Source organism: Abramis brama, assembly GCF_963993115.1.
Source record: "Abramis brama genome assembly, chromosome: 14".
NCBI classification, from domain to species: domain Eukaryota; kingdom Metazoa; phylum Chordata; class Actinopteri; order Cypriniformes; family Leuciscidae; genus Abramis; species Abramis brama.
The window spans coordinates 11,725,773-11,753,199 of record NC_139976.1 but is presented as its reverse complement, the minus strand read 5'-3'; the positions used below and the strand labels follow the sequence as shown (position 1 = coordinate 11,753,199).

At 36.5% G+C, this 27,427-nt stretch overlaps 4 protein-coding genes and 1 long non-coding RNA gene across 9 annotated transcripts; 2 read left to right on the top strand and 3 right to left on the bottom strand.

Moving 5' to 3' along the window:
• Positions 1 to 639: 639 nt before the first annotated feature.
• On the bottom strand, positions 640 to 5,528 carry LOC311095755 (pleckstrin homology domain-containing family S member 1-like). Of its 2 annotated transcripts, XR_014608901.1 has the most exons (14): positions 5,464 to 5,528; positions 4,947 to 5,047; positions 4,720 to 4,838; positions 4,490 to 4,642; positions 4,020 to 4,101; positions 3,627 to 3,746; positions 3,448 to 3,533; positions 3,271 to 3,327; positions 2,776 to 2,850; positions 2,563 to 2,658; positions 1,928 to 2,020; positions 1,656 to 1,788; positions 1,069 to 1,574; positions 648 to 788 (listed from the first exon to the last, which is right to left on the bottom strand). XR_014608901.1 is itself a non-coding variant. In XM_084134491.1 (13 exons), exons 2-13 carry the CDS (start codon positions 5,013 to 5,015, stop codon positions 1,506 to 1,508), a joined length of 1,152 nt encoding a protein of 383 aa, XP_083990617.1. In that variant the 5' UTR covers positions 5,016 to 5,047; positions 5,464 to 5,528; the 3' UTR covers positions 640 to 1,505. The 2 variants fall into 2 exon arrangements, 1 of the variants encoding a protein (XP_083990617.1); XM_084134491.1 differs by having other exon boundaries at positions 640 to 1,574.
• LOC311095759 lies at positions 1,730 to 3,680 on the top strand. The gene is made up of 3 exons (XR_014608902.1): positions 1,730 to 1,839; positions 2,574 to 2,670; positions 3,596 to 3,680. It is a non-coding gene; the product is annotated as an uncharacterized lncRNA (long non-coding RNA).
• Positions 5,529 to 7,597: 2,069 nt separating the features above from the next.
• Positions 7,598 to 11,384, bottom strand: plekhs1.4 (pleckstrin homology domain containing S1, tandem duplicate 4). 2 transcript variants are annotated; one of them, XM_084134496.1, is made up of 9 exons: positions 11,321 to 11,384; positions 10,828 to 10,861; positions 10,653 to 10,747; positions 10,440 to 10,555; positions 9,922 to 10,056; positions 9,335 to 9,410; positions 9,167 to 9,220; positions 8,659 to 8,760; positions 7,598 to 8,572 (listed from the first exon to the last, which is right to left on the bottom strand). In XM_084134496.1, the coding sequence occupies exons 2-9, from the start codon at positions 10,832 to 10,834 to the stop codon at positions 8,567 to 8,569; spliced, it is 591 nt and encodes a 196-aa protein (XP_083990622.1). In that variant the 5' UTR covers positions 10,835 to 10,861; positions 11,321 to 11,384; the 3' UTR covers positions 7,598 to 8,566. The 2 variants fall into 2 exon arrangements, with proteins under 2 accessions (XP_083990622.1, XP_083990623.1); XM_084134497.1 differs by lacking the exon at positions 9,167 to 9,220 and having other exon boundaries at positions 11,321 to 11,357.
• A 1,505-nt stretch (positions 11,385 to 12,889) lies between these two features.
• LOC311095756 (putative E3 ubiquitin-protein ligase TRIML1) lies at positions 12,890 to 16,139 on the top strand. The gene is made up of 6 exons (XM_084134492.1): positions 12,890 to 13,188; positions 13,267 to 13,362; positions 13,445 to 13,678; positions 14,354 to 14,373; positions 14,656 to 14,798; positions 14,985 to 16,139. The coding sequence occupies exons 1-6, from the start codon at positions 13,168 to 13,170 to the stop codon at positions 15,560 to 15,562; spliced, it is 1,092 nt and encodes a 363-aa protein (XP_083990618.1). The 5' UTR covers positions 12,890 to 13,167; the 3' UTR covers positions 15,563 to 16,139.
• Positions 16,140 to 16,618: 479 nt separating this feature from the next.
• On the bottom strand, positions 16,619 to 26,041 carry casp7 (caspase 7, apoptosis-related cysteine peptidase). Of its 3 annotated transcripts, XM_084134493.1 has the most exons (7): positions 25,632 to 26,041; positions 24,416 to 24,538; positions 22,736 to 22,884; positions 22,047 to 22,175; positions 20,642 to 20,817; positions 20,302 to 20,440; positions 16,619 to 18,386 (listed from the first exon to the last, which is right to left on the bottom strand). In XM_084134493.1, exons 2-7 carry the CDS (start codon positions 24,535 to 24,537, stop codon positions 18,160 to 18,162), a joined length of 942 nt encoding a protein of 313 aa, XP_083990619.1. In that variant the 5' UTR covers position 24,538; positions 25,632 to 26,041; the 3' UTR covers positions 16,619 to 18,159. The 3 variants fall into 3 exon arrangements, with proteins under 3 accessions (XP_083990619.1, XP_083990620.1, XP_083990621.1); XM_084134494.1 differs by lacking the exons at positions 24,416 to 24,538; positions 25,632 to 26,041 and adding an exon at positions 23,643 to 23,774; XM_084134495.1 differs by lacking the exons at positions 24,416 to 24,538; positions 25,632 to 26,041 and adding an exon at positions 23,261 to 23,380.
• Between the last annotated feature and the right edge of the window lie 1,386 nt (positions 26,042 to 27,427).

Below are 27,427 nucleotides of genomic sequence, written 5' to 3'. Positions count from 1 at the left end.
TTTTCCTATTTGTAGTTGAGATGAGTGGTACCCGGTGGGGTCTTCTGCTGTTGTAGCCCATCCGCCTCAAGGTTGTGTGTTGTGGCTTCACAAATGCTTTGCTGCATACCTCGGTTGTAACGAGTGGTTATTTCAGTCAAAGTTGCTCTTCTATCAGCTTGATCAGTCGGCCCATTCTCCTCTGACCTCTAGCATCAACAAGGCATTTTCGCCCACAGGACTGCCGCATACTGGATGTTTTTCCCTTTTCACACCATTGTTTATAAACCCTAGAAATGGCTGTGCATGAAAATCCCAGTAACTGCGCAGATTGTGAAATACTCAGACCGGCCCGTCTGGCACCAACAACCATGCCACGCTCAAAACTGCTTAAATCACCTTTCTTTCCCATTCTGACATTCAGTTTGGAGTTCAGGAGATTGTCTTGACCAGGACCACACCCCTAAATGTATTGAAGCAACTGCCATGTGATTGGTTGATTAGATAATTGCATTAATGAGAAATTGAACAGATGTTCCTAATAATCCTTTAGGTGAGTGTATATCCAACTAATCATTCAAATCCATTGATTATCCCCCTTGTATCTCCGAGCTCTAATATTTAAATCCCTAGTTTAAGTGACACACAATCACACACAATCACGGTTTAAGAGTTATGCAAGTTTAATAACAATTCACAGTGTAACAATGTGCAAATGCATTTTATACAGCATAATTCATCAATATATTAAGTAGTCTATATCTTCAGTAATCATAAATCTAAAGAGTGACTGAAACATTTAAATCAAGCTGCACTCTTTACATTTCTAACAGTATGAGATACTTTATATACTTTGTATATACAACTTTTCTGTCATTGTGTATTTCATTTTGAAAAGCATGTAATCAATGATGTATTGCTCCAAATCATTATAGATTTGGAGCAATACATCATTGATTACATGCTTTTCAAAATGAAATACACAATGACAGAAAAGTTGTATATACAAAGTATATAAAGTATCTCATACTGTTAGAAATGTAAAGAGTGCAGCTTTAAAGATGTTAAAATACATGAACAGTTTAGAACTGCATATTTTTCACAGTGAATTAACCTTCATAATTGTATGAATAAATAATACTTGACTGAATCTTGTTCTTCACATAAACCAACATGAACTAATAAATGCCCATCACCACTCATACAGTTTTATGTACATATTTACACTCTAAATGTTTTCAATTTCTTTCACTCAGTGGCATTTTGATGTCAGTGAATATAACAATTAATTCACATTGTTTTGCATATTTACATGATTAATGTACAAGCAAAAGGACAAGGTACTTTAGATAGATAACCTAATTTCCACTTCTGTTATTAACGCCTTGTCTTCCACCTGTATGATTAGACTCAAATGAATGAGCTTTAATATCCAACAGACTCTTTGACCTTAAACTAGGTGTGCACAATATTTCTAATAACTCAATTGTGACAAGATAGTTCACATGAGATTTAGTTTCATGTCCTCAGTTTGATGTGCAGGGTTCAGAGTGCAGAGGCTGGGATCCTAGAAACCGCCGAATAGTGAGTTTTACCTGCAGATAATTTCAGTAACATTTATTTATAGCTCTCTGAATGTAGTGATGGAAAAACATCAAATGGAATCATCATCTTACCTCGTCCTTGCTCAGTCTTCTCATGTATGTCTGTATCTCTTCTACTGTGTCTATTAGCAGGTCATTGAAGGCCAGGATTTGATCCCCCTTATGGAACAGACGTGAGTCCTGAATCTGCCGACACTCTGACACACTGGAGAGGAAAAGGATGAGAGACAAAGAACATTGAGAAACATAATACAATGTAAGTTGTTCTTTTGTACTCATGTTCATGTTTTCACTATTAGGATACAACTGTAACATCTGTAATTATTCATCAGTGAGAGTGGTACCATGGTTTGCCTTCTTCCTGTGTCAAGATCAGACTGTTTTTCAGACTGTTTTGACTCACGCAGATCTCCTTCTCAACATGTGTGTGCATTTCACTACAGAATAGAAATATGCATTGACAATATTAAACAGATGCCACATTTTTCACAACCTTAATGCTAAACATAGCTGAGAATCAAAAAGCCAGAAAACTGTTCACAATTGTTTCCTTGGTCCCACTTTATATTAAGTGTTTTTAACTATGGTATACTAACATTTAAACAAATCATTTACTGTGTACATACATCTTTTTTACGTTGTACTTATATTTACAAAAAAACCTGCATGTAATTACAGCTGTAATTAATTTATGCAATTACATTATAATTACACTGTTTACACCTTAAACCACCCTTAAGCCTATCCATATCACCAAACCTGTCCCTAACCACACCCGTATCCCACCTCAGTAGCAGCAAAAGTATTTTGCAATACAGCATGAACATATTAAGTACACTGAACCTAACATTTAATTTTTTTTTTAAAGACACCTAATATAAAGTGGGTTTCCTTTTATGCATTATACTCTAAATGTATTTCTAGTGTTGAACTAATGGACTAATAGGGGAGAAGGGTGAACTAAAATGATAAAAATCACCTGTTGTTTAGAGGCGCCTCGTTCAGCTCAGTAGAGGCACAGTTCCCATTGAAGTTGAGGAGACGAGGCAGAGAACGCATCTCACCTGTACTCATTCTAAGGAAAAAGGTAAGAAAGTGAAACAACGATGACATCATTCAGACGTATTCAGCAGAAAAACACAGTTCAAAGCTGTCATGATGTCAGTAAAACTGCATTAGAATCAAACTGTACCGTTTATTTTCATCGTCCGTATCCTGGTTGACTGCACCATTGCACGCAGAGAACTCGTGGCCATTAATGGAAGTGCTGAAAAAGACAAAATAATAATAAAAATGAGTTTAACTTTATGTATTTTAAGCAAATGGGAATCATGAATCTAGATCATTTTAGTGTTAAACAACGCTCAGCCTCAAAATGATGGTTGCTTAATCGCTCTAGTCAGAGATGATTGCTTCTCTAAAACTTAGCATTGATCTGTTCAGCAAGACTGGACATTTCCAAACAACAAAACAGAATGTTCAGCAATGCTAAGATAAGAGTTGTTTTGTAGTCTTTAATAAACGAAGTATTACATCTATGTGTAGCATCTGAGGCTCAGGGGAATGAACTTCGTGAGCACATTACTACAGTATGTGTCAGACGGCAACACGCACTCAATTTACTGTATCTTGCCCAACTAACACAATAGTGCAGTGTCATGAGGTGAAACGAAGACTTCAAAATTACTTTGTCTGAATGCATGCAGTGTCCGCCTCCTGTTGGACATCTTCCAACGCCTTTTGCCTAATCAGGAAAGACCACAGAATTTAATTAAATGTCTCTCAGAAAATTGCATTTTATCAACAGAGTGCATTTCACATTTCACTAGGCCAGTTAAGTTGAGAAGTCCTCTCAAACACCTACACTGATGCCATGTGCATGTATTCTGGATCTTCTGGAGATTCATCCTTTTTCCCATCCTTCTCATCTTTATCCTTGTTAACTGAAATCTGTCAAATAGAAGTTTGAGTTTTTGTCATATGGAAGTTTAAAAGCATTTGTGTGCATACAGAATGTTGAAGAAACATGTAAATGTGCAAAACCTTGCGCACTGCTGGTACTGGAGGCTCGCTGAACTTGTGAGGATAGTCATGATGGTCATCAGACTGATCTTCAAACTTTGATTCTGGCCACTTCTCTAAATCTGATCTAAATCTGCTGTCCTGTGGAAAGAGGTAAGTATGTGAGCATGCACAACCTCTCAAAAGTTTTGACACCCTTAGATTCTTTGTTTCTTGGGATGTAAAAAAACAATGATCAAAAAACTTATGCTTAAAAATTATGAAAATAAATAAATAATGCCATGAATTTCTAAACAAAACAACAACAAAAAATAAAAAATAAAGTTATAATAATATTATGACTGGTGATTTATATATATATGCATGTGTGTAAAGATAGAGAGAGAGAAGAGAGAGACATTTTTTAATGTTTACCTCAAGTGTGTCAAATGTATGTTTCCGTTTATTATCTGATTTCTGGGTCGTCAGGGCTTTGTACCAACCATTCACATCATCACTGAAAACACCAGAAAACATTTACTGTTTTGAAAAATCATCATCAGTTGTTTTAAAATGAGAAATTAAAACTAAACAACTTCTAGAATTATGTTTGCAGTATATAAGAAGTATAATGATTAAGCTACCGCTTAAAGACTCCATGAAATTACTCAGACTTCTTCTCTTTCTTACTGTCTTTTCGTTTATTTCATATATATTTTCTGTATTGTCTATTTTATTGTTTGAATGCTATATATGCTTTTGCAATATTGTAAACGCAAACAGTCATGGCAGTAAAGCTTTGTTGACTTTATTTTGTAAGACTCAATTTTAAATGTGTATACTTTCTCTTTGTGTGCTGGCTTTCATGGAACTATGGTGTGATGGTCAAAATGATGGTTGCAAACCTGTTTTCGCCAATAAGAAAATAGTCTCTGCTGTTTTTGTGTGTGTTGTCTTCCACCCTCAAGAACAGCACACAGGATGGAGGACACTTGAAGTGTTTCTGAATCCAGTCCCGCATCGGATGTGTCTCTAGGCCAGTAAACATCAAGTTGATCCTTTAAAACAGTAAGAATTTCTCATTATAGTGTGAAAATACTATGTTTATTTTTGAGTGTGATAGTATTTTCCTTACTTAGAAAGGTCTATCTCTCCCGCAGATTTGTCTCTCTTTTCGTTGTTTGTATAGTATGTCAGATGGTAGGCGTCTTCACCCGTCTTGGAGAGCACAAAGAAACGGCGCTTCCATGATTTCTGTGACAGATATACCAGGTAAAACTGTTAAGTTTCATGAACAGAGAAACTGTCTTTGACAGACTGCAAATATTTAAATTTCAAGTTGAAATGCAATATGAGACGTACAAAGGTTTTTAATAAGGCCGGTTGACCAGGAGACTTGTGCAGGTATCCAGTGTGCACTTCCTCCACCATTGCTGCTTCTTTGTAAAACTTTGCAGTTGCTGCTGCAGAAACATGAATAAAACCGATTAACATTAAACACATAGATAGCCTACCACTCAATTTAATTTGTCATTAAATTGTCTTTCTTAATTATTTTACTAAATCTATTTAGTAAATTTTTACTAAATGATTTTAGACTTTTGTTTTTTTTGGACTTGCTCATGTTGTTGCTAAAATAGATGTGAAATAATTTTACTATAAGCACTGACATCAAAAACAATCAGATGCAAACAACATTTATGATTTTGTAAAACAAAACTAATATCCAGTGAAAATTAATTAAAATGCAATGGAAATTAACCCTCCATCATATTTCATTCATAATATGTTATGAATAGTATCTGCATTATTTCTATACAAGCATCACAAAGCAGAATCATCATATCAATAGCCATGTTCTAAAATAGTATTGTCTTACCTTGTGTCTCGGTAAAAATAGTGTCCTCTAAAAGTCAGCTCTCTCAACGTGCGTGTTATGATGGCAGATTAGGAGGAAGCTTGAGGCTTTTTGTTTCTTCCAGAGAGTTATTCTGGTAACAGGAGGAGTTTCTGGTCATATGTAATCTCAGGTTTAAAAGTCCCTCCCTTTTGATTGTGTCGGTAATTAGTTTGTGGAAATTACCAGACAAACTAGGTATTCATATGGCTTTGATGAATTGTGGGAAACTTGAAACTACAAAAACAAATGTAGCTTCTGAAGCACTTACAGTAAGCTATGACTGGAAATATGTACAAATATTCACCTGGCACTTTTCCATTTATCAGATTCAACATATAGACATTAAGAGAATAAATTGTTATGAAAGTACTTTTACTTTTAATACTTAAAGTACATTTAAAATCAGGTACTTTTTACTTTGAGGGGGTTGGGGGTGATTGATGGATTTTTTGTAACATTTTTTTTAGGGTTAAATAAATGTGTTGTACTCTAAGCACAAACAATACATATTACAAACAGAAATACCATGGCATGACATTTCTATCTATTTGAATGAACATTAACAACTGATCTAATATGCATGCAATAATGCTAATACTTTTAATGAAAGTAAAAATATTATAATAGGAGTCTATGTGAAGGGTCCCTGAGAATGAAAAAATTAAACCAAGGTTGAACTAAATTGTGTCATTGATTAGTGTACATAAGGGGTGTGTCAGTGACAATTTTTTTTCATTGTTGCACTTTGCTTGTTTCTGGCATAAAAATGCATTCAAATATGCATAGAATGCACCATTCTAGTCTTATTGTTAATGTGTAACAATAATGCTGAAACTATATAATATGGTATAATAATGACGTACAGTGCTGCTGAAAACAATTACGACACTCCCATAGGCGTCCATTGGAATTGAGGAATGCGGAAGTAATGCGTGTCGGATCAACCAATAGTTCCAAACAACCAATAGTTCCAACAATAGCACATTGAATCCCATTCATTTGTGTTTCTTAAGCACACTTGCTGGTAAATTGATGAAATTACTGGAATTCTGCACTATTTCCCACCCTGTAGAAGATCAAATTAGTTTCTATGAAGACTGCTCATTCAAGGAATAACTTATCTAGCACCTCACTTGAAGTTATTTTGGATATATTATATATAAGGTATAAGATATGGGCTATATGTTTTGTTGAATACGTTTTTTTTATATTTTATCTTTCTTGGGTTAAATTCAGTATTTGCTTTCATCCATTCGTATTCAGTTGTTGTGTATGCTGTGAGTATCATCATGGGACATCCATTTGTTGTGGTGTCCGAAACCTTAGTGGATGTTATTGAGTGCACTCATTCTATCCCACATTGCACCACAATAACAAGTGTACAACTGATGTACACTCAACGGCTGTCTGAATTCACTTCCTCGTTTTCATTCACTCCTTCAAGTGAAATGTATTAGTGGACTAGTGTAGGGAATAGTGATTGAGGGTTTAGGGGGCGATTTTGGATTTGGCCAGGCACATCACTTGAAACACGGCATGTCAAGAGAGCCAATAACCCTGTCCCAAATGGCACCCTAAGCACTCATGGTCTTCCTACGAGTCCGCACTTTCGTGACGTGATGCCTTCCACAAGACCGAAAGTGCATAAGAGTGTGATTTGGGACAGGGCCAATGAGTGTTTGTTATCACTGCCGTAAAACGTAAAACTGTCGTAAATTTGACTTTTACGGTCGATGCTGACAATGGAGATCAAGGCCCTGTCCCAAATGGTACACTTCATATGCACTTTCGGTGCACCCCCCCCCCTTTGCGGTCGATATGCGCCCTTGATGCGCACTTTTCCCGACAGTTAAAGCAGCGTTACGTCACGAAAGTGCAGACTCGTTGGAAGACCGCGAGTATTTAGGGTGCCATTTGGGACTGGCCCGAAGATTAATCCTATAGAATAAAGTCTTGAATTTGGGTCTGTTCCTCACAATCGTATATGCTGGATTCTAAAGATTTGGATTACAGCTCACAAATAAAATTGATTGCTTTTGTGAGTTTATGTTTCATTTTTAGTGTTTTTTATGACTTATCTATTGTCAGTCACAGCATAGCTAGGACTACTCAGAAAATTAATGTTTCAGCATGGAAACTCAAGTAAATGTTTATTTGGTAAAAACAAATACATACAAATATAGATCACATTGCAGCCACAGATACAGATAAATTGATTTTGAGAAAAAATTTTAACATATAGTAAACAAAGTTTTTATCATAAGAAACCTTCAAAAGGCTGCATAGTACAATACAAAATACAGAATTAAAGAAAAGCAATACACTGAGTTTACAGAGTAACATAACAACGGGAAATTCAGGGTATGAACCAGAAGTAAATGAAAGAAAATGAATACCATAAATCTTGTACATTTAAATATTGCAAAATATTGACATTGAAATCACACACAATATAGTTTTAATCAAATGCGTGCATGTTAAAACAGGTCATACATTTACATTTTATTTTCTGTACATTTCACATCAAGGTTAATGTTTATTAGAACATGCATTTGTTTGAAACAATATAATATTGTAATATTATAACTTCATATAGGCCTAATTTAAACTTAATATTTAAATATACATTTAGTAGCCTATATTTACACAGTACATAGCTGCACACATTTCTTTACTGAAGTATTGTTCTGGTCTTTCTGAAAATAAGCTGCCTTGTTCTAATATAATTGACTTTTGGTAATTTGCTTTAATCATATTGATTTTGTGCAGTTCATATCATCATCAATATCAATTGAGGTTCCCAATGCAAAACTATTATAAAAACATTCATTTTGCTTTGGTTTAGTGCAAGTCAGTGAAACACAATATGATTTAGCATATTAGAATCCTGTTCAACCTTATATTTAACATACTACTTGAACTGTGAAAATAAAACAACAAATATATCTTAAATTCAATCTTGTTTCCAGACTGTTATGACAGGTAAAGAAGCTGGAGTTTAGGATGAAGCCTGCATGAGTACATTTCTGCACTCATTCTGACAATTCATCTGTGTCGTTATCTTCGCGGTTTGTTTCTGTTCTCAATTCTGTCTCGGGCAAAAAAGAGTGAAACTATAAGTATATTTGTGAGTATATGTTTGTATTTCCTCTTATGTTGTTTGCATGCCTCTACCTGATTACTTCTGAATTTTACAGGAGAAGCATAGATGGGCTCGTGGGTCACATGTGATGGCAGCTCATGTGTAACACATGTTGTATGATCCCACTCAACTTCCTGTCATTAACACAATATGATATCATTAGATTATTGAACAGCTGCAAATTAAGTACATTAGTAATCAGAATAAGTGGAGTGAACTCTCAAAGCAAAGGGTTAAACAAATCCCATTACAACAAGCAATTTTTCTAAAATTAGCAAACCTTTTTTTCCTCCAGCTTGTTTGATATAATCAGTATGGGTTGCAGAAATGAGAGCCACACTGATTATGGTGATCTCTTGATTCACATTTATTGAGACTTAACTGTGCCACTCTCCTCAGGTGATAAAAAATTATTCAAAAAAAAAAAGAGTAAGTTCTAAAGACTTATTATTATCATTAAGGATCATAAAACCTGAAATACCGGTTGGCCACAAACCAGACCTATTTTTAGCAGACAGCCCCTTCCATGTGCTAATATACCTGCTCGTTTTCTGATTGTGGAAGTTCCCTGATGTGTCTATTCGACCCAAATGTCTGCGTGACAGATGTTTAATTCAGATTATTCAACCAAAAGAAAATATTTTGCACACCGTGCTCAATTATGAATGAAATGCATGCATTTTCAAGTCAGAAAAGTAAAAACATTACCTTGGGATCCAACAGTCTGTGTGGACGATTATGTAAGATGTCATATAAAGCAGTGAACCATTTTTCCATCTCCCAACTGCACAAATATGTTATATTGCATCATTCAGAGACTGTCTAATCATATCATTATTTTTAAAACAATAGAAATGACAAAAAGTAATACGTTTCTGTAAAATTCATCTCTATATTTATCATAAAGATATCATATACAGTTCTGTGCAAAAGTCTTAGACACGTTAGAATGGTCACACTTTAGATTAGGGTCCAATTCTCACTATTAACTACGACTTTTGCCTCAATGAACTCATAATTACTGCTTATTAATAGTTAGTAAGTTGTTAAGTTTAGGAATTGGGTAGGATTAGGGATGTAGAATATGGTCATGCAGAATAAGGCATTAATATATGCTTTATAATTACTAATAAACAGCCAATATCCTAGTAATATGCATGCTTATAAACAACTAGTTCATAGTGAGAATTGGACCATAAACTAAAGTGTTACCATAAATATTTTCACTCAATTTACTACAAAAAAACCCCAATAAATCACTGCCATTGAACAAAGCAAACACATTCAGGACAAACCTGTTTTCTCCAATAAGGAAGAAGTCTCTTTCTGGTACTCTAATAAACAATACGCATGAAGGAGAACATCTGAAATGGTTTTGGATCCAGTTCCACTTATTATCCATCTCGGGGTTCAAGAACATGAATTTGATCCTGCAGGGCAGGCAGAAAAACAGAAGAGCTGCAGCCTTACTGTACAATAGTAATTGTGTAAGGAAAGTTTGTCAAGACAAACTACACTGTAAAAAAAAAGTTGCTACCTTAAATTAAGTACAATCAACTTGGATGTTTCAGTCATTTCAACTTAAATTACATTAAACTCACCTTAAAAATTGAGTTGAAAGTTGAAAATTGCTTAACTTTTTTTTGGTGAGATAAAGCAATGTAAAAACATGTCATAACTTATTGATCTAACTCTTTTTACAGTGTATGATGTTTAATAGATAAGATAGATTGTTGCTAAGGTATTCTGGGTGGTTGACAGACAGGTTTATGATCTGAGGAGGTGGATCAGTGCGTACAATTATTGAACATACTTAGACAAGTCAATGTCCCCAAGTGGTTTGTTCATCTCTTCATTTTTATAGTACTTAAGCTGGCATATGTTGTTACTGTACTTTAGAAGAACAAAAAACCTCCGTTTCCATGATTTCTGCAAAAAATATAGACAGCATGAGAGAAATTAGCAAAGGGAGTCTCCCGATAATGCACTATAAAACCTGTTCTGTTTCTTTTCTAGAGAAACACACCTGAGACTTGAACTGATTCTCTGGGGGAGATTTGTAAAGATATCCAGAACAGATTTTCTCCTCGGCACCATGCATGTAAAATTCATAGTTTTTATCTGCAGAGACAAAGAATCTATTTAAACTAAGCCATATGTTATGACAATAATGTCAATTAGAGACATTTAAAAGAACATACCTGCCATTGTACAGTTTTGGTGAGTAATGGAATGCTGTGAGTGTAAGTATAGGAACAGAACAAGCTGTTGTTACTTTAGCATATTCAGCATGATGAATGATTTCAAGTGCCAAATGTTTGAAATTCAAGATGTGCTTTAATGGGACAATTACACGGTTAGGACCGGGCCTCCAAAGCCACATCCACATGGGCACACACACACACACACACACACACACACACACACACGCGCGCACACACACACAAAGACAGAAAACTATTCCTGACCTAAATATAGTTTTGTTTGAAATATGTATTCAGGTGGTATATTAATAAATAAATACTTTTGATTTAACTCACTATCATTGATGCTGCCTTACATTATGTAAATCAGACAGCACAATTTCTTAGCTTTACCTCTTCTGCTACAGCAATCAAAATTATCCAAGTAATGTTATACACAATTATTATTGTATTATTATTATATGACTTAAAAAAATTACAGTTTCTGTACCTGAGATAGATGCTTCCTGTCTGTGAGAACACAACATGTAGTTAAAATATGAGGAAATTTACGCCAAGGTGAGAATCCTTAGAAGTGATGTCACAAGGAAGGCGGTGATTTAAACATATTTAGTTATGCACTTGGACAACAAATAGAAAGTAGAAAGAAGTAGCCTACAAGAAACACCAATGCCACTATTGTCAAGTTTAAACTCACTTTATGTACTCTCTAATCAAATAGTATGACTATATTATCTCTGCAATATACATTATTGGCACAGATTGCATGTTATTACCAGACTTACAGTCTGACATTGAAGGTGAAGTCACTTCTCTCATCACTCATAGACATTGAAATAGGTTTCCTGAACACCTCCCGTCTGCCATTGGTCATAAAAACAGATAGCCCCGCCCCGAACTCACGTCATTGGTGGAGCCAAAGTTGATGTCTGGAGATAGTCGGGATTTTCAAACAAACAGAGCATTAGGGTCTCATTCACTAATAATTGCATGGATTATTTCGTATTTGTACGCACAGGTGAACTCACGAAAAATCTCCACCTAACTCACAACACGTGCGTACGCATATGAATTTGCTCTTAACCATCTTACATTGGATTGGAGAAAATTTGTAAATACCAAACAAAGGGAGTATTTTGACAGTATTTTTACTTTGAAAAAATTACCAATAAAAAAAATACCTATCCTCAAATGATTTCACATAAAAATACTAAATGCGGTATTTTTTATGTAAGTAATAACTGTAGGCTATTTTTGTTGTTGTTTTTACATTTCATCTCAGATGGAGCGCAAATGGAAAAGTACACTTGTGCTGTTGTTCGGTGCCGTTTCATACATCTATGAACAGAAGCTTCAGCATATTTGTATGATTTATGCAAGGGTGAAATCCAGACAAACATTTATCTGCTACATACCAGAAGTCAACTTCAAAAAACTTGGTGGTAACCTGACACCTTACCTTACACAGTGTAAAAACCCCTGCCCTAATTTCCAGCCATACTAAAAAATGTTCTCAATCAAAGAGTCATCGCCAACCCACGTCAGTTCCCACGCATGCCAACTCATCCAATGGCGTGAGTCAGAATAATCATTGTTTGCTGGCACTGTGACTGGAAGTTGGCCATGATGTATCATGGATAGAAAGACAGGCGGCAGCTGCAGGTGGCTTGGCACAGGCCTCAATCCAAACATTCCTACTCATACGCAATTCATAGAATTTGCATCAGTCATTACAAGAGCTAACAGGGTCATGGCTGAAGCCTATAATTAGTGCTACCTGCTCCATAAGTGCTTCTGAACTATTTGGAATTCGACCCAGTTGCGACACGCAAACTTAAAACATGCAAAACGTACAACTTTAAACTTAAAATGCATCTGTAGATACAGTAAGAAGAACCTTGTCAAAATTTTCTTCTGGTTAAACTGGACACCCTGATTTAAACATTAAATATTAGTTGTTGCGACACATGCATCAACACTTTCAAAGGTCTTGTGAAATGGTGATATAAATAGATGTTTTGTTTGGCTAGAAGTGCTGCTTCCCTTCTCTTTTGGGCACAATGTACTCAGACTACAGCAGGCCCAGTACAACTCCTTCAGTCCTTTAGCCAGATTTACAGACCACAGTCGTACAACGCGAATACTTCCCAGGGCACAGGAACAACAGATGGACCATCACCCCTCCCCTATTCTTGGCATCTTAACCGTACAGTATAAAGCTCAGAGTTTGGGGCTTAGGATAGTCGTTTGCCAGTGGAGAACAAGACTGGAAAGAAAACCAAACCAATCAAATTAAGCGAAGAACTGGTTCTAGTATAGATTGAAGTTGAGAAGTCAATGATGAAGACACAAATCCAGGTAAATATTCAGCTAATTTCTATTCATTATGATGGATATTTTCAACTTGATTTTGACTTTTGAAATGTCACATTCAAGGACACCCCAATAAAACATCAGGGGCACCTGAAGAGACAAAGAGACATTCTGGCTTTCCGAATGAAGAAGCTGTCATCAAAACAATCTGACTTCAATGTAAGTTGCCGAAACTTCCATTAACGTCTGTAAGTAAGCAGTCGGGTTTGTTGTATCTTGAGTATCTTTTATTGTTCTACAGAGCAAGACTGCAACTCTAAAAGAGAAGATTAAGAAAAAATATGATGACATGAAGAGGGTTTTGGATGAGGATTTTAGAATTACTCTAAGTCAGCTGGATCTTGAGACGGAGGCCATGGAGAGAACTGTTGAGGACAGCATTGAGAAGTGCTACCGCCTCACGCTGGAAATCGATCAGCAGCTCGCTGAACTATCTGCACAGATGGAGAAAGATCAACGTCTGGGTCAAGAGAAGGTGCGTTTTCTGTAGTAGAACATTTTTAGATGGAAATACTATATAACTGAGGTAGTAACCAAATACTTTTTGAGTAACTCCAAGTTTGTTTGTTTTATGCCAAGGACCCCCAAATGCAATTCATCAAATATAAAGGCAGCGTTGAAAATATTTTTTTCAAATAAATTAATACTTTGGTTTAGTGAAGATGCATTGAATTGATCAAAAATATTCACAAAAATATTAAGCAGCTTGACCGATTTTAACTATATTTAGAATGAATCCTGAAGGATCATGTGACACTGAAGACTGGGTTAATGATGCTGAAAATTCAGCTTTGCCATCTCAGGAATAAATTGCATTTTTAAATATATTAGAATAGAAACATTTAATTGATATTATTATATTAATTCACAAATATTACTGTACTTTTGAATGTAGTGTATGTATTTTCTTGTGTTAAACCCACAGTTTGATAAGAGTGATATGATATCGTAAAGATAATGAAATACTTTGGTTTTATATTGTCATTGTAATAAAGAAAACTGTTAAAACATTACCTGGAAAATATTTTAGAGATTAATTTCATTTTTTAATGATAATCCATAGATAAATGAAGGCATCTGCAGTGTGGAAATGTTCTACAAATAGCTTACTTTTTCAACCCTAATATCGCCACCTCTCTCTTACTTACAGATGTCAGAGATGGAAGAAAGGTAAGTAGTGTTGCAGTTTTGGGAATTTGGTTTCCAGCTGGTCCATGATGGAAATTTAAGTTTAATAAGTATGTAACACTCCAAAGTTACTGGAATATTTTACTGTATTTTACATACCATTTTATTGTTTTATTTCATTTAAATGGTTTTCTTGTTTTGACAAATCTGTGGGACGGAAATGGGCCAAGCATTGAATCAAGCATGCAATCTGAATTTTCTGCACAACACTTCCTTCTTGTGTTGCATGTTCATTTTTCTGCACATATTCTTCCTTGTTTATAGAATAATGGAGACTCTGAAGCTGACTGATCCAGAGTTAATCCAGATGGATGAATTTAAGAATGAACAGCTGCTCTGCTTAACCATCAACCTGCTACTGTTCATACGTTCTCAGGTTCCTGTCACCAAGAAACTCTTCCAAAGCTGTGAGGATCTTAACATTTTCACATGAGAATTACTCTAGTGCTTTTAATATGTACAGCTAAAGCAAGTTCAAACATTCCTGCAATGTTTTCTATCATTCTAACCCCTGCTAAACCTGTCCCTAGCACCTCAGAGTTCTCGCAAGGAGTTTGTTTCTATTCATAGAGTCTAATTTTTCCATTTTTCAGATGCCCAAGATGTTGTTCTGGATCCTGACTCTGCTCACCCAAAACTTATTGTTTCCCCTGAGGGCGACTCAGTCTCTTACACTGACACCTGGCAGGAAGTATCTGAAAATCCCTCTCGATTTGACACCACCCTGAATGTGATTAGCCGAAAGAGCTTCACGGATGTTCGCAACTACTGGGAAGTGCAGGTTGCTGGAAAGACATACTGGGAACTAGGCCTCACTTACGATAAAATCCCCAGGAAGGGCCGAGAGGAGGACTGCTGGTTGGGACGGGGCCCAACGTCCTGGTGTGTTGAGTATTTCAATGGCGAATACACAGCCTGGCACAATGGCGTTTCCCATGAGCTCACCCATGTAAGTGGGAGAACCTTCCAGCGCATTGGCATCTTCTCCAGCTCAGAGGGAGGTTTGATTTGTTTCTTGGGGGCAGACACCATGACGCCCTTGTACAGTTTTTGTGCAGGAACCTTCACAGACATGCTCTACCAGGCTGTCTGTCCTGGCCATGACAACCAGGGGACAAACAGGAAACCGCTGCTGATTGCCGATGCCTCGAAATCAGCCCCCACCTTGTGATAGACAACCAATGAAGGTTGGGGACTGGGTTTATCTATGTGAAAGAGGTTGTTTTTAAGGGTAGATTCAGTTTTTTGGAATTAGTCGGAAAATGTTGCTTAGCTTTGTCGTGTTCCTTATTTGATTATTGCTAGAACGTATTTGTATAAAATCATCTATGCCATTTTTTTATTTTTATTTTACTGTATAAATGGGAAAGTATGAGTTAACATGTTACTATGTTTTCCCCATGTACACAAAAGTAAAGGCATTTATAAATTTTCACAAGATTTCTATTTCAAATAAATGCTGTTCTTTTGTCCTGAAAAAAAAAAAAATTCCACAAAAATATTGTGCAGCGCCAATAAATGCAGCATAATACATTTTCTTGATCAGCAAATCAGCATATTAGAATGATTTTAGAAGGATCATGTGACACTGAAAAGACTGCTGAAAATTCAGCTTTGCCATCACAGGAATAAAGTACATTTTAAAATATATAAAAGTAGAAAACAGTTATTTTAAACTGTAATGATATTTTACTATATACAGTTTTTAGTATTGTATTTTTTCCCAAATAAATGCATCCTTGGTGAGCATAAGAGACTTCTTTCAAAAACATCTACCGACCCCAAACTTCTTAAGTCCCCCTGTGGTCAATCATTTTATCCCTTAAAACTCACCTTTGATCACCAAAATGACATATTTAATTAAGAAATCTGTCATGCCTTAAAATAACTTGATTGTAATGTTATATCCTTGCCTCATTTAGTATATGCGGTTCTATGAATATGCAAATTAGCCCCGCCTCCACACCAGCACAAAGATCCACTCGTTGACGTGATTGGTCACAAGGTAGTTTGTGACGTCAGAAACACAAGTGATTTCAAACCGTTTTATTTGAGACCGTCTTAAAAAAATCACTGCAGTTTTAGGGAGAAAATACTCAGCAATGGTGTTGACTTATAAAGCATATTAAAAACACCACAAAGACAAACATTAAAATCTTGATTTTCACCACAGGGGTAGTGCATAGCCTAGAAGTAGGCCTATTAATAAAACAAAACTGACAAAGAGTTCAATAAAGTTTTTTAATACAGTAAAATTAGGCTTACAAATGCATTCATTTGAAGTAAAGTAATTTAAACAAAAATCAGCCCCACTTTATACAGTGTAATGTTGACACAATCAATGAAAAAAAGGGCACTTTTGCCAATTATATCTTTTTTTAAATTATTTTTATAAACATTACTATTACCACAGTAAAGCATTTAAATTTGAAATCGATGTGGTATAAATTTATAAATAAAAATCGTTTTCCATTTCAAAACAAGTTGAGCTGACGTTTCCTTTAATATAGTTTGAGCACTTCACTAATAATAATCCATGCATAAAGAAAAGAAGGCCTTTCATCTGTGGCAGTCGGTCGGTTGCACAGGCTGGCAGATTTGGTGTGTGATCTGAATGAACAAGCAATAACTGAGAATGAGAATACAGAAAGAACCAAAAGAAAAAGGAAAAAACTGTAGGACGAAACCAAAGACAAGCTCTGAACACATCAGAACCTTCCATCAAGGTTCAAACAGCACGTTAGGTCAGATGGATGATAAATGGTTAAAATGGTCACCAGTAATTCAATAGCTGCCTCTGTAGATTATAGACGGATTCGGTACAAAACATCAGTAAATAATGCATGAAGACTTTAAAGCTACAGTGTGCTCAAAATACACGTGATGCATGGAGATCTGATTTAGGTTTTTTCAGTGAATGCAAACTAACCAGCGAGGGATAAATGAATAGCTTTTAAAACCAGTCAGGTGTCAGCATTACTTCACTATTTGTCACTCCATTTCCATACATGCCCTTTCTCTGCCCCCCTTTGACGAGCATTCTGGAATAACCAAAACAAACCAAGCCAAACTGAAATGCTACAAATGGTCATTTATATAGAGAGTAAATGCTTGAGTTGTCTTTTTCTTCTTTTCAATATAAAACAGAACAACAGCAATTTTTTTTTTTGTGTGTGGTATGGCGTGTCTTTTTCAAGCACCGTATATACATTTTTAACAAAGATTTTTTCATTCATATCCAAAAAGAGTTTTATCTTGTAGGGTAAAAATGGCAGCAAACTTTCAAAGTTGGCAAAGCAACATGGATATTTTACACTGCCAGTTGACAAAGATCATACATGACATCACTATTCTCTGGAATACTCTGAGGAAGTTGAAATTGAACATGCACTGAGAAGGTAGTGAACTCGAACAGGAAGTAGCACAGAGGAAGACCTTTTCGGTGTCTGTATGCCTAACGTGAAAAAAAAAAAAAAAGTGCTTTTACACACAAACTTCCATCTGGGATCACCCAGATGAAGTCAGTCAGTGGTCAGTCTTTGTACACCTCCTAACCTGCCATTCTGAAATGTGCACCGTAAAAATGTAGAAATATTTTGCTCAAGTATTAGACTGAGGTTTCCCTCCTTATGGCAGATTAACAATTCTGTTAATATTTACTATTAAAAGATAACAAATTAAAAGTGTGCTACTATAATGTCCTTGGCAAGAAAATGTGTGCGCTGAGAAAAGGCAGACGGAGCCCAGCATGTGAAGATGGTCGACTAGTTAGTTGAAGTAGAGCTCTTTAGTCAACATGGACACCACACAAGGTATCTGTTTCTTCTCGCTAAAACGAGGGTCCTCTGACCAGGACTCGAAGCTGGTGGCCACCTTGTAGTTGACCCGTGTGAGGATCTGCATGATCTCAAGTTGCTTGCCAAACTCATCAAGAACGTTACAGAGGGCCTGGACAAACCAGGACCCTCGGCCCGGATTCCTCCAGGAGTAGTAACCTGTGGGAACAAATGTGGAAGAATGTTAAAACGAACAGGATTTGACATATTTTAACCCAGGGCTGGGTATCTACTCAGATTTTCAGATTCACAACCTATTGATTTGATTCAAATTGATTCAATTCTCATTCGCCTGGGTATATTTCAGTTTTAATATCCATTTTGCTTATATGAAACACACATTTATATATTCTTGTACAAGTATACACTACTGTTCAAAAGGTGTGGGTCAATAAGATTTTTTTATGAAAGAAGCCTCTTGTGCTCATTAAGGATGCATTTATTTGATCAAAAATATAGTAAAACAATTTTTAAAAAATGTTAAATTATTTTTATATATTTGAATTTTAAGCAACCACTACCCCAGTAGTGTCACATGATCCTTCAGAAATCATTCTAATATGATGATTTGATGCTCAAGAAACATTTTTATATTATTATCAAAGTTAAAAACGGCTATTTTTGTGGAAACAGTGATACTTTTTTCAGAATAGAGAGACAGTTAAAAAGATCAACATTTATTTGAAACAGAAATCTTTTGTAACATTGTATGTTTATATATCAACTCCTGAGTTTGTGATTCTTTTTGATTGAATCATAAAAGTAATCTGTTCATCAATGAGACTAGACTGCTCAAACTATGTTTTGGATTCACTAAAAAGAACTTGAGTCATTTGTTCATGAATTAGACCATTCTGGTCATTGCTGTTTGTTATTGTGCGCAGCTCTAGAGGACAACTCAAGATGTGTTTTCTTGCCACTGTTTCGTGGTACTCTTTGAGACAAAACGTCCTGCATTCCATGACTAAAGCCCTATTCGCACGGGATTAGTATTACCCCTGGACCTCTGTAATTAAGAAATTACCCCCTGATGTCTGTGTTTTTGGTGGCTCATTCACACGGGCAAATAAATGTCCGTAATTCCCTCGAGTTTACGGACTTTACAGCGTGCGCCCACCACTGATCTATAGAATGACTCATTATATAGATCAGTGGCGCCCACCCATTCACACTTCACTAGCTGAACGTGCTGAAACGAAGATCGCGCTGCAGTATTGCAATTCAAAAAAAGAACTTATTTAAAACCAATTTATTAGAGAAATATATTATATATATTATAGAATATAATATTATTGTATAAATATATAATATATCTTCTTTTTCTTTTATTCTTTGTCCATATTTACAACAAGCCTGCCTGAAGAAGGTATTATAAATACAGAAACGTCGCGATAGGCTTGTTTTTCTAATCATTTTATTTGGTTTATTTCATTTTATATAATTTTTACTCTTTCGCACTTTGATTTCTTGAGATATTTACAGGATAGACGTCTTTAGAGGCCGTGTGAGACAAATAAATGCTCCACGATACAGACTACTAAGTTACACTACCACAAAAAGCGTCTAACTTTCCAAAAGAGCTTCCATGTTGCGCCATAATGCTTAATTTGACGTTTCCATGACAACGGTCCGAGTTGAGCTTCCGGATCACGTCTTTACTTTAGTTTGTTTTCTCTTTTGCAGCACTTCATAGTTTTTTTGGAGAAAAACTATAATCGGATTGGAGTAGAGCATATCGAGATATTTTATTGTTAATATAGTTTTAATACAGACGTAAAATGGACTGTTAAACGGCCCATAATGGTTACGTTCTTTAGGAAATGATAGGCTCACAGAAAAACAGCCCAAATCACAGACATGGGGATTCGCACGGGACTGGTATTATCAGAGGACCCCTGTGTTGGCCGAAATACGGTAGGGAATTTTCGGGGGAATTTTTACAGACATTTTTACAGACATGGCAGATTCGCACGGGATAAAAATCACAGACGACCTCTGCGATTATTACAAATTACCGGAGGTCCCTAGGTAATACTAATCCCGTGCGAATAGGGCTTAAGAGAAGAAAAATTACCTGGCACAGTTGAATATGCGAACAGGAAGTCTGCCTCTACCGGAATCTTGTGTCTTGGATTGGCGTCTGTCTCTATCGTGTCATTGGGCGGTCCTGAGTCAGTCTGTATGCCATCATCAAATTCCGAACCCCGACAAGCCTGCCAGTAAAAACACACGGCCATGTCAATATCTGCCTAGAGTGCACTTCAAAAAACAGGTTCACTCCGGGTATGGTGCGACTGAAATAGCATTAAAACAATAGACACCGTTGTCTGGAGTTGCTCCATTTTCTCCTCCTTCACTTCTTCCTCATCATCCTTTCTCCTCCCCAAATCCTCCTGTAGCCCTGCTCCTCTTACCTGGATGAAAAAGAGCTTTGGCTTGCCCACGAGGCTCTTGCACATGTCTCCTTTGAAGAGCGAGGTCATGCTCTTGATGGGAATGGCTCCATCCGTGCCGTAAATCATGCCCTCCTCGCCGTGGCTCAGCAAGATGCAGGCGAAGCAGGAGCTGTCGCTGTGGTCCTCTTCTGAGACTGAAATACATATGTGAGAAAACGGTTTTGTCACACTTTAAACTTTAGTTCTGTCGGGACCACTATCGTCAAATACGATTGACAATTAGCATACAGTTAGGTTTGGCGGTATGGTTCTGTTCTGGGCGAGAACTCCCTGCGCATAAACGGAACAGAACCAACATGAATGTATTGCAGATATCATTAATTCAAGATTTTAAAGTACAACATAATTCGAGATTTTATTCTGATTCAAGGGGAATCAGAATGCCAAATCCTGACTGACGAGAGGAAGAGCTGGAGATGGAGGAGGGTAATTCGCTCCTGAGAAACGCGATAGCTGCTGATAATACTGAAGGAGCTCATATATGTATACAGTGATGGGCGTCGTATTCCTATGGGTAGACATGGATCAGCTGAGAGTCACTGATGCAAGTTTGACTAACCTGACCTGCCAGAACTGACGCTACGCTTAATTTATCTTAATGTAGAGCAGGGTTCACCAATCTCGGTCCTGGAGGGCCACTGTCCTGCAGAGTTTAGCTCCAACCCCAATTAAACACCCCTGAACCAGCTAATCAAGGTCTCACTAGGCATACTAGAAACTTTCAAACAGGTGTGTTGGAGCTGGTTGGAGCTAAACTCTGCAGGGACAGCGGCCCTCCAGGACCGAGATTGGTGAACCCTGATGTAGAGAAACTGTGAGTTTGCCAACAGCAGGGGGTAATTTGGGCCACTACACAGTAGAGGGCAGCAGATTCAATACTGAAAAGCGTAGCTAAAAATTGTTCCATTGGTGTCATTAAAACTGATTATATTAGCTAATAATTGTATTTTTTTTCATTCTTATAATGTATACCTGTAATCTAATTAGCTAAGCGACACACTAACACCTAACAACCTATGTAGACTAACCCCAAAACGGTCATTTATGTGGTTTCATGATGGTTATAGTGCATTAGAAAGCAGGTGCCTTTGTAGTCAGGTGACAGTGAGGCAGCTCAATGGGTTTTGGAACAAAACGTTACACAAACAACAATCAAAATAACATATGCAATTTTCCAGCAATCAGGCAGCCCAACCACATTCCGTTTTAGATTTAGATTTCTGGCTCTTACTGATATATATTACTCACATACGTATGTTCTTATATTTCATGTTTGTAATACAATCAAACAAAAATTCCCAGTAGAATTATGTAAGCCTAATTTGTAAACCGGGTGGTAAAGATGAATATTTTGGTCTCTCACCTTCTTTAAGTAGACGCTCCATATCCTTACAGGTCTGGTCATTGTAGATGAAAACTTCAAAACCCAAGCTTTTAAAGCACTTGAACAGCTCTCCAGCATCCCGATCCGTGCCATTGCGTACATTCATCCCTTAAACAGAGCATAAAGTTAGCGCCATTAATCTAACTGAGCATCGACCTAGTAACTACCTACATTCAACAGTTTTATTTTCTTGTAAATCTTTTAAAGACAGTCACTAATGCCTGAGGTGTTTTTACAGAAACTATAGTTATTATGGTAAGAAAAGTCACGGAAGAGTTTAATTGTGTACTTAGTAGATTTTCATTGCCATACTTTAGTATCCTAATGTTTTTATAATAAAATTTGTTTACTTTTGCAACAATATACAGGTGAGCAAATCTTTTTTACACATCACAATTTTAGATCTCAATTTTAACAAATCATTTGTCATTAATTGTTTTCAGAAAATAAAACCTTCATATCATTGACGAATAATTGACAAAAAGCTATGCAGAATGATGATGATTTATTTTTATGTTTACCAATAATGAATAGGATATTGACTTTTTGGTAGAGGCTTACAATAAAAAACTTAAAAAAACAGTTTTTTTGCTGGATGTGCCATTTAAAGCAATAAGCAATTTAATATTGATTGTTCAACACAAAAAGTCATGCAGATGAAGACTCACCTGTCTTATCATCAAAGTTCTTGTTGTTGATGATGACGCACTTGCCAATGCGCCGGTGGCTCATCTTATACTGGAATGTTGGTGAAACAATCCTGTAATGGCTTTCAGAAGATTGCTCTTTTTCCTGCAACTTCCCATCCTTCTTCTTACTGAGAGACAGAGATGGACAGTTAACCAATCTATTACAGGACCTTCATTCTATATATATATATGGTAAAACTGTATTTACGGTGTCATTGTTACATATGTTACATGTAGTTACTATATTAATAACTATAAATTATGCATAATTACATGCAACTAACCCTAAACCAAACCAAACCCTATAGTAAGTACATGTAGTTACTTAATATTACTCAGTACTCTGTATAATTACAGTGTAACAAAGACACCTTAAAATAAAGTGTAACCATATATATATATAAAAGAGACATTAACACACATCAAAATAATAAAAAAAAGCTCAATCCAACCTCAAGCAAAATACAACCCATGCCCATCAGAGAATAGGAAATGGCAGCTAACCGGGATATCATGAAGACAATTAAATCCCTTTATCGATCATAATATTAGCTGCATGGTGTCCCAAAGAAATAATATTCCACATGCATGAGGTAAAATTCTCACAAACGTCTCATATCTCCCTTGTCAAATTTCCAAAAGAATCCGTCCAGATTAGAAGGCCACAGTGGCCACTGGATGTACAATATGTGCCAGTATTCCAGAAGAGCCTAGTCAACATGTTACCCAACCACAACAATGGGTTCCTTCCTGCCTATACACACTCTCTCGCACATATGAATAGTGGAGTGAATCACAGGTGTCCCATGTGATGAGGGACAGCAAGCCCCCCCCAACTCCCCTCCAACTAAACCCTACCTCATATCCCACTTGACGGTTCTCCTACCTGGTCTCTTCATTAAATGGTACGCCACTCTGCATTGAAAAGTGCTTCTCTTCCTTCTAGATCTACTGAATTTGGCCCAAATTTTAGGCTCTTTTGGGTGGATTTTTCCCTTGTTGTGCGGTGTGGTCTGTGCTAGGGTCCTGGCATGCTCTATACTCTATAAAGAGTGGAGTGGTGGCTCCGCTGGGCAGGGGCGGCGCACGCTACCTGAGTCAGCACACACGCCACCCCCCAGAGCTTTCGAAAGGCCTATTCAAACCCATCGACCAAGGTCATGCAGGACACCAGCACACCTCTACTGACAAACATACTATCACACTTACATATTAGGGCTGTTACTCAGAGAAAGAATACTCAAAAGTGCCACCAAATGTACAGTCTCTTTACATAAGTGAATTTGTTTATTCACAAAGAAAGTAGTCTAGTATAATTCTAAATATGCAGGTGCTTTCATATTAAAGAGCTATGAAACATTATTCTGAACATCTCAAAACACATTCAAATATTGCCTATATGATGCAAGAGTTACAGCGGCTATGTCATTTACAAAGAGGACTGTGGCGCCACCTAGTGTATGACAGCCTTCAAAACATGAAGACTACTTTCAACTTTTTTAATAATAGTCACAAAAGTTTTTCTCAACTTAAAAAACAGGTTAGGTCACTTAAGTCGTGTTTGATTTCTGCATATTGCATAAATGAATGGATGGATGACGGATGTACAGACAGATAGGCGGATGAGTGGATGGATTAAATTAGAAAACACAATCTCACCTGCCAAAAAGAATAAATCTCCCTTTGCGGTCAGGTTTCGCATCTGTCACGTCTCCTCCTCCATAGTTCTCTTGGTCCTCCTCCATCACCTCACTCTCAGCAGGAGGGGTTTCTTTATCCATTCTGGAGCAAGAATGAAAGCTGGTACTGATAAGTAACACAATGTAACTTTGGGGAAATAAAACTGAGTAACCATGTGGAATTTCTGAAAGGCAAAAACTCTGGTTTTCAAGTTTCAAGTTACTGATAATCATCTTGACATGTTGTCACACCTTTTCCCTACAATGATTTCCCACTGTAACAGTAGTAAAAATAAAAATTCAGTGGGTAGACTACTTGGTATTGTCTACCATGGACATAAAAAAAAGGGATTAAAATGAAAGAAAAGTTCTTAATCTGTTTGAAGATCTATTATTCGCCATGATTTTATAGTAGAGTAAATAACTGTACAACTGTTTCCATAGTCAATTTATTTTTCAGTTTCATAAAGTCCCTTTCAAACAGTAGTGGACTTTCTTATTATTCAAATACTCAGTAAATTAACTTTTACTTTCACTTTGTGGTGTTATCTCAACTGGATGTTTAATTAAAAAAAAAAATATCTTTAAAAATCTATTTATTTTATGGCTCAGAGGAGAAATAAAACTCTTATGTTTAGCCTATGTATGAGTATTGTTGGAGCTGATGAGCTATGGACGTGTAACGTTAGACAGTGGTTCATCATAGACTGTAAAAGGTTAACACCCACAGAGGATTGTCGAGGGTATCAAGACATACTTCTGTAATACAATTACTTTAGCAATTATTGATGCTAATATAGTTTTAGTCATTTACATTAAGTATTTAATGTGTTCTACTACAGCTAAAACCTTTGCGAGCTGTAATTAAAGGTCTCACTTAAACTTTCCAATGGCAACTTGTCGCGTTTAACAGTTACTAGCCTAACATCTTTCTAGAGTGATTCTAATGTTAACATTTAAATAGCAGAACAAACCTAAACCAGTTTACAAACCTAAGTAATAAATATAGCCTATACATTTTGATTTCGTAATACTTCAGTGCTTAATGTTAATGAAATGCAGAATTTGATAGTTACAAGTAACGTTACGTTAACGTTAGCTAAACAAAGATGTTTCAGCGTAGCTTTTTATGTTTTCATAACATTACTAAGTTACTAACCTAACGTTAACGTTATATATTTACTCTCGAAACTTACATTTCTGTCGGATCAGCCTCTGTTTTGTTCCTTGTTCATTCAAATAAGTCCAAAGACACACTGAGATTGAGAAAATGAAACTACGGTAACTATCTTCCAGTTCCAGTCGGAGTGTCTGATGTTATTTAAAGAAACAGTCCCAGTCCCAGATATTGTGCGCTTACTTCCTGTAGAATATCAAACAACTGAAAACATGACATTAGTCAGAAATAAACATTATTTATTTATAGATTTAAACGTATTTTATACATTACAATAATAATAATTATAATAATCGTGTGTGTGTGTTTGAGAAGGTGTTTTTATGTTATTGGCAAAACCCAACATTTCCGGATATCAAAGCTGGCGGGGGAACCATGGCGATGAACTTCGACACCTGTGTGGACTAATGCCCTGTCCTTGTCTTGGCCACTTGAGAGCGCGTGCACGCGACAGGAATTAAGTGCGCAAGACTGTCCCATAGGAACGAACATGTTCAGTTCGAAGGGGACTGCAAACGGCGTAGGGAATAAGGGAACATCGATACTTCATTTCACAGGAAGTGGAGAGCGAAAATCAACCAACTGTCATTGTGCACCGCATCACCAGTATGAACTAACCACACTACCACAGAGCAGAGCCGGTGGAAGAGATTTTAAATTTAAATTTCTAACGGCTCTGAGTTTACGTATGCATTTGAGTAACGTTATTAATAAATATTGTTATTATTATACAAACTAGTCATAAAGTAGTCTAATAAACTAATACAATGTTTTGATTTTTATTTATTAGATAGGCTACGTGTTATGATTTGAAATTTGAAAGTGAAGTAAATTACAATATTTATTTAAGTTATCATAATCTGCGCGACCCCGTTGTCGCCTTTCTTTGATGACGTTGCAGTGCATTCCAAATGAGCGATTATTGTCAGCGAAGTCCACTATAACTGATGTACCGTCTTCAGGGAGTAGGGAGCAGTGCACACTCACTGCTAGGGACCCTGTCGAATGGAACGCAGCTGCTCTACACTTCTTGCGGTCTTGGCCACTTGAGAGCGCGTGCACGCGACAGGAAGTAAGTGCGCTAGACTGTCACATGTCTTAAAAATGCCAAAGTGCAGTGCCCTCAATGCCATAGACAGCACACTAAATACCCACGCTCCGAAGCGGCATTAGAGGCTAAGCGTATCCCATCATGCATTATGTGCGGCAACTCGCGTGCCCCGAAATCGCGAGATGTAGAGGAAAACATTCCACTGTAAATTAAATTAATGAGATATTACATATAATTTAGTAGTAAAACTTACCAGATTATATGTAATATCAGCAAGTGTTGCACATTTTATTGGTGCAAAGATGAGTAGGCTATGTGTATTTTGTACAACATTTGCAACTGCTTTTTATCACTTAATTAGAAGCACCACCATTTAAAAATTGTCTTCTGTTAGTTACAAAGCGACTACAGACATTTGGAAGTTTATTTTTAAATGCAAAGTATTGAAAATAATGGGAAAAAAAGCTCTGTAAACACTTTTTTTTGTGCATTTTTTGCAACACTAAGCTTGTCCCATCGGATAATCAAAAGTTCTATACACACTTGCAGTCTTCACGCCCACTTGAACACTTGGGCCAAATACAGGAAATATGACATGCAAGTAGATGGTAAAGTGCAAAGACCACAAGTGTGGGTATTTGGACAGGGCATAAAACTCCAATGACCACTGGATCACTCACATATAAGCGAACAGAACTGAAGTTCAGAAAACTCTTCCATAAAACTGATACAAATTATATGGTTGCAATCTAAAAAAAAGTGAA